The following is a 7,093-nucleotide window of genomic DNA, read 5'->3' as shown; positions in this document are numbered from 1 at the left end:
ATCCATGAAAATATTGCTGGCTCTCTGTGTCTTTATTTTATGTTAAACAAGCGCCATTTGTGACGGCTGGCTCCGACAAGTGGTGCCCCGTGTGAGGCTGAATAAAAGAATACGGCTGAGGCTTTTAAAAGAGAACCGTTAGAGGCAACTTAAAGAAAACAGTCTGAGGCAGACTAAGAGGATTTTCAAAGAAACTGGGAGAGTTTTTTCGATCCAAGCAGTGGATATCATTGGCTCACTACGTCCCGCAAGGGTTGCAAAGCGCTTCACATCTTACAAAAAGATCCCGGTGAGTTCGATCCCTTTTTTATCTTATTTTAGAAACATGGGCAGCTCTTTGTCTATTCCCCAACAGAAATTTTTTAAAGACTTACAATTTCTCCTCTCCTCCAACAAATTGGAAGTTCCAGAGGGTGATTTGATACAGCTCATTCTGTCCATTGATGAACATTGTCCTTGGTTTCCTGCAGATGGGACATGGGAATTAAAACATTGGGATAAGATTGGAACACATTTTCATGGACACCCCAGCATTGGTGTTCGGATTTTAAATGCATGGTGCAAGGTTCGTTACGCCATGGGCTCTTTATCACCAAAAAATATCTCCATGGCTGCATTGCTAACATCACCTCCGGCTTCTTTAATTCAGCCTGCTGTGCTGCCATCTGTTCCAATACTCGCTTTGCCAGCAGCCCCAGACCCCAAACCTCCGGACTACAGTTCCTCACCAGAGGACCCAATCCTGCAAAAATACCGTGGTCTGGCTGGAAATGACCCTACTCTCTCAGTGGCAGAACCAGCTACCCCTTTTCAACGTGCAGTTCTTGCCTGTTCCTTAATTCAGGATACTATGGCATTCCCTGTTATTGTGCCCCCTGCTGGTGCCCCGGCAGGAACTCAAGCCCAACACCAACCTTTTGACTTTAAAATCTTGAAAGAGCTACAATTGTCAGTAAGGACAAATGGACTTCAAGCCCCATTTACACAGGCTCTTTTGGAAGCCACATTAGCCCAGCTTTTGGTTCCAGATGACATCAAGCTTTTGGCACGTACAGTTTTACCCCCATCAGCTGGTGTATTGTTTGCCCATGAATGGGAAATCGCCTGCCGTGCTTATGCTCCAGCTTTATTACAACAAGCAAGAGGGAATAACCCTAATCTTACTCTTGCAGACGTCATGGATGCCATGATGGGGCGTGGCCCCTTCGTTCAGTCTTCAGTGCAAGCCACACTGCTGCAGATCTTATTGAGGGATACTGCTCTTGCTGCTAAACAAACAATGAGAAAAATCCCAGAACCCACCAGTATTCAGTCTAGATGGGGTTCAATCAGACAAGAACCTAGAGAATCATATTCTTCCTTTATGGACAGGCTGATTACAGCAGTGAGTCGACAAATTGAAAATCCTGAAGCCAAACAAATAATTATCAAACAATTGGCCTTTGAAAATGCAAATGAGGATTGTAAGGTTGCGTTACGACCGATAATACACAATCCTGCCACAGACACAGCAGCCATGCTTCGCATTTGTCAGTCTGTAGGTACAGCCACCCACAAGGCTCATCTGCTGGCGGCGGCGCTAAATAAAAACCAGCCTGTAGCCACCGATACAACACGTTTCCAGTGTGGCAAACCAGGATCACCGATACCTCAGTGTGGGTAGAACAGTGGCCTCTACCAAAAGAAAAATCCGCAGCAGCGGCACCAGCTTGTTTCTGAACAGCTTATTTCTGAACAATTGACTTTCGGCCACATTGAACCATCTTCATCCCACTGGCCCCAGCAGACAGGAACGGTTTGCTTTTACATTGCCAGTATATAACAATTTGCAGCCCACCCAGTGATATCAGTGGGTTGTCCTGCCTCAAGGCATGCGGAACTCCCCTACACTTTGTCAACATTTTGTGAGTGAAGCATTGAAACCTTTCCGCATGCGCCACCTAGAGGTGCTGCACACAAGCTGCATCTGGCAGTGTTTGCCTTCCTAACCATTTGCCTTGCCATCCTTTGCTGCACTGTTATACAAGGAAGAGAAGCAGACGACCCAGTTCAGTTGAAACCACCATATTTCACCTTATCGGCTGGCAAGCAGCTGTCGCCTGAATCCTACTCTGGCTGGCAGTATCCACGGCTCAGCCACTCTCGAACTAGAAGAACAGCGTTGTTGAATAAGACTTTTAGGGGAGAAAATTATCATAAGATATGGAGGAATAATATTTTTGTACAAGATATTATTAAGTTTACCAGTTTATTGTATGCTTCTAAATGTTGGTTATGTATGCACATGCCGCCTTTTGCCAGTCATTCAGGCATAATGCTTCATGGTGTGCCTGTCAATGGATCTTTTCAATTTACTAATATTATATCCCCTAAGCAAACTTTTTGGCCTCCAGTACAATTGACCCTCCATGAGCCTGCCCCCATTTGTTTTCAAATTAAAGAGGGGAAAGAATCATGGGGCATATATCCAAACTGTCAATATACATTGAAATTCATGTTTAATAGCTCTTGTTCTCTTACAGGAACATACAGTGACCAATCTCAGTGCTATAGGAGCGATACCAGTGCATGGCTAAAAACTAGGAAAGAAACCTACCATGCAAATTGGAGTCTGAATTCTTCTATCCCTGGCTTAGCAAATGCCACAGATGAGCAATTTCATATCAGTTCCTTATTTACTGAAGCCTTTAATTGGTCCCAACAGAGTAGTAATATCAGCTATTTACTCCAAAGAGAGTTATGGTTGCTTTGTGGCGAAAAAGCATACAAAGCCATTCCTCGAAACCTCACAGGCACATGTACATTGGGTCTCGTGGTTCCGTTGTTGTATAAGGTTGATAAGTTACCATCTTCTCTTAGACTACGGAATCGTCGGGAGGTTAATTCACCCATAATCAATATATCGGTACCCAGATCTCTCGGGCCTTGCTGCCCTCAGTGGGTGCAGCAATGAACTATAGGGACCTCCATCGGCTAGCAAATTGGACTGAAGGATTATTCAATGATACCATAAAAGCTTTGAAGAAACTCAACCAGGAGGTGTCTGCAATGAGAGAAGTGGTTTTACAGAATCGCTTTGCTTTGGATGTGATTTTAGCCTCAAAAGGAGGAGTTTGTGCACTTGTTCATTCTCATTGTTGTATGTTTATTCCTGATAATAATGTCAGCATATCTGCGACGATCGACCATATGGAAACCATGGTAGCCCACAATCCATTTGCCCCCTCTCCTTCCGTTGATCCATGGGCATGGTTATATTCTTGGCTTCCGGATGGAAGTTGGCTTCAACATTTATTGATTTTAGTGATCATTATAGTAGTTATTTGCATTATTTTGTGTTGCTGTATACAATGTCTTCCTTCTTTAATTTCTATATGTACTGCCTGCTTCCGGTCTCACAAGAGTCGCCTATCGCTCTCGATACAACCGTATTGGTACGGATATATATGACTCTGATTAAAAATATAAAGAAAGAGGGCATGTGGGAGCCAGGAAGTCATGGCAAATAGCTCCACCTGGTGCCTCGCTGACCTCAGTGACCTGCATGTCCGTGCCTTGCAGTGTATAAAGTGCATTACCATATATGGCGATGGGTGGGTAAAAGCCATGACCGGATGTAGGTAACGTGAGACATTGGCAAACGGCCATGCTACAGGAGAGAACAAAAGATAATAAAAGTTACCGGAGAGGGAGAAGAAGTCAGAATGAGCTGCCCTCCATCCATGAAAATATTGCTGGCTCTCTGTGTCTTTATTTTATGCTAAACAAGCGCCATTTGTGACGGCTGGCTCCGACACCAAGTATTTTACTTTCTTAACCACCTTAATTTCACTTTCTTGTTCCAGCCTTTCTATCTCATTCTTTTCCATATTTTTGACCACCATTTTCGTCTTTGTCTTGTTCAGTTTAAATCCTGCTAGTTGTCCAAATTTTCCCATTTCTTCCAATGCTTTTTTGATACTTTTCTGGGGTTCTTCTAAGGTTAATACTAAGCCATCTGCATAGGCCTTAAGTTTAAATTCTTTAACACCTATTTTAATTCCTTTTACCTCTGATGTTTCTCTCAGACTATTTGCTAATACCTCTAATACCATTATAAACAATAGCAGAGACAGTGAGCACCCCTGTCTGGTACCCTTTGTGATGTCAAATGATTCTGTCAAAGCGTTGTTCACTATTAGTTTCGCTCTCTGTTCCGAATAAATAGCCTCAATTCCTCTCAGGAAAGAGCCACAAACCCCCATCATCCCCATACTTTTCTTCATAAATAACCAAGATATGTTATTGAATGCTTTTTCAGCATCAGTAAACATTAATACAGCTCGTTTATCATTTCTTACCTCTAAGTATTCCAATATATTAATAATATGTCTTACATTATCTTTTAATTGCCTGCCTGGTAAGAAACCTCCTTGGTCTTTATGAATTAACTCATTTAGTATTATTTTTAATCTGTTTGCCATAATGTCCACAAATAATTTGTAACAATTGTTTAACAATGATTTTGGTCTAAAATTTTTGACGTTCAAATGGTCTGTGTCTTGTTTGGGGATCAATGTTATGTATGCCTCCTTCCAGGAATTTGGTGTTTTTCCTCCTTGTAGGATAGAGTTCATTACTTCACAGAGAACCGGTATCAGCTGTTCACTAAGGGTTTTGTAATACGTTGAGGTAAGCCCATTCAGTCCTGGGGCTTTACCTTGTTTCATCTTCTTTATTGTCCTTTGGATTTCCGGTTTTGTTATTGGGGCGTTTAGTTGTTCTCTTTCTTCTGGTAGAATCTGTTTTCCTTTATGTGTTTCCAAGTATCTCTCTATTTTTTTAATGTCTTCCTTGTCTTTCCTGTAAAGTTCCTTATAAAATCCTTGAAAGGCTCTTCTTATTTCTTTTGGGTCTTCCGTCAATTGTTCTCCTATCTTGATTTTATTAACTGTATTTTGACTTTGATGTTTTCTTAGTTGCCATGCCAGTAGCTTCCTGGTTTTGTTAGCTTATTCAAAATACTTCTGTCTCATTAATTTTAATTTCCATTCCACTTCATGGTTCACCAACATGGAAAACCAAGTTTGTAACATTTTAATAGTCTAATTTGTTCATCTTTTGGTTTTGTTACTATTTTTTTCTCATTTTCCAAGAGTTGAGTCAGGATTTCCTCTTTTTTCCTTTCTCTTTCTTTCTTTTTGAAGCTGTTTGTTGAATCAGGAAACCCCTCATAACTGCTTTACTCGCGTCCCACACTATATCCAAACCAGTCTCTTTGTGTCAATTCCAATCAAAATATTCCTTTATTGCCTCTTTTGCTTTCTCTACTATTTTTGGGTTCTCAAACAATGTATCATTCATCCTCCATCTGAAAGAAGATTGCTCTTTACCTCTCAATTCCAAATATATTGAATTATGATCAGATATAATCAATGAATGAATTATGATCAGTGGAATAATCACATTTTTACTTACTCTTGGGGCCAGTTCTTTGGATACCCATACATAGTCCATTCTGCTCGAGTTTTGATGGGGTTCCGAGAAAAAAGTGAACTGTTTTGTGATTGGGTGTTTCAACCTCCAAATGTCTATTAAGCCAAAATTTTCAACCAAATCAAAGAATGTCTTAGGAAGTTTACCCTCTTTTATACCTTTTTTCTTTGACATTCTATCTATTTCAGGCATTACCACTCCATTGCAGTCCCCCACAAAATTATCTTCTGATCCATAAAGTCCATCAACCTTTCCTCTAATCTCTTAAAGAATTCCACTTTGTTTCCATTAGGTGCGTATATTCCCACTACAATTAACCTCTCGTCCTGCAGCGTTATTTGTACCACAATCACTCTCCCCTCCTCATCTTTAAAAATCAGTTTAGGAACTAATCTCTCCTTTATATATAAAACCACCCCTCTTTTTTTATTAACATCCAAAGTTATGAACTCTCTACCCAGTCTTTTATTAATCACAATATGTCTGGGTTTTTTTGCGACATGGGTTTCTTGTAAACAGATTACATCAAGATTTCTTTTTTCCAGTACATGTTCAACTTTATTTTGTTTAGATTTCTCATTAAGCCCATTAATATTCCAGGTTATCAATTTCTATATCATTTCCTTAATCTACTTTTGGGGCAAAAAGATGAATTAAATTCAGGTGGTTTTGTTAATGCTGTCTTCCTCCTCCTCTTCTTCTTCTTCCTCTTTTTCCTCTTCTACCTCTTCTTCTCCCTCTCCTTCTCCTTCTTCTCCTTTGTTTCTGTCTTTCCTCTTCTTCTTTTTGTTCTGCTCTTCGACATAAAGGTCTGCTCCGGTGGAACTGGGCCCAACAAGGCTTCCTTCCATCTTGCCTAATTCTTTCTCATATCTTAATCTAAATCTTTTGTCTTTGTAATAGAAAGAGATTCCTTCCGGAAACTCCCACCTATGTTGGATTCAGTTTTTCTCCAGTAGAGTCATCAGTTGTTTGTATCCGTCTCTTTTTCGTAAAAATCTGATGGGAATCTCTTTAAAAATGATGATTAGTCTTCCATCAATTAATAATTTGTTATTATAACTCATTCTCAGAATTGCATTTCTCGTCTCTAATGAATTAAAAATCATCAGGCAATCTCCAGGCAGTTTTTTGGTTTTGGCTTTTACCGATCTCACTTTAATTCTAAACACGTTCTCAATTGTATATTCAATTTCCTCTTCCTTCATATCCATCCATCTTGCCAATTCTTTAATCATTTTTGCTTTGATATCTTCATTTGCTTCTTCTACTACCCCTCTAAATTTTAAAATTTTTTGCTTCTGCCTCATCTCCATAAGAGCCATGTTGTCCCAGATCTGTTCTTGTATTTTACTAACTTCTGTTATTTCCTCTTTAATTCTATCTGTCTCTTTCTTATTTTCCGTAACTTCCTTCTGAGTTAGTTTCACTAACTCCTCCGTTGTTTTTTATCTAACCGTTAAATCTTTAATTTTGTTTGACAACTCCTCCCCCCTCTATTTTCTTATCCAGGGTTTCTTGTATTTCTGCTAATTTTTTCTCCATATGTTGTTGTAAGGAGTGGGTGCTGCCAAAACTAGCAGAGATAACGTTCCAGGCACACAGCCATTTCTGTCTT

The 7,093-nt window shown here is 39.9% G+C and overlaps 1 protein-coding gene across 1 annotated transcript; it reads left to right on the top strand.

Annotated features, from left to right (window-relative positions):
- Positions 1–380: 380 nt before the first annotated feature.
- On the top strand, positions 381–3,376 carry LOC128406064 (uncharacterized). Its single transcript, XM_053373105.1, has 2 exons — positions 381–1,340; positions 1,667–3,376. The coding sequence occupies exons 1-2, from the start codon at positions 578–580 to the stop codon at positions 1,717–1,719; spliced, it is 816 nt and encodes a 271-aa protein (XP_053229080.1). The 5' UTR covers positions 381–577; the 3' UTR covers positions 1,720–3,376.
- The last annotated feature ends 3,717 nt before the right edge of the window (positions 3,377–7,093 follow it).

Source organism: Podarcis raffonei, chromosome W (assembly GCF_027172205.1).
Source record: "Podarcis raffonei isolate rPodRaf1 chromosome W, rPodRaf1.pri, whole genome shotgun sequence".
Taxonomy (NCBI): Eukaryota; Metazoa; Chordata; class Lepidosauria; order Squamata; family Lacertidae; genus Podarcis; species Podarcis raffonei.
This window is presented reverse-complemented; position numbering and strand designations above follow the sequence as displayed.

Bases quoted from the DNA above. Each gene is read 5' to 3' on its own strand.
- LOC128406064 (XM_053373105.1), top strand. From the start codon at position 578: ATGGGCTCTTTATCACCAAAAAATATCTCCATGGCTGCATTGCTAACA. The intron at 1,341-1,666 runs CTAGAGAATCAT...TGTGGGTAGAAC, and splicing joins GGGTTCAATCAGACAAGAAC to AGTGGCCTCTACCAAAAGAA.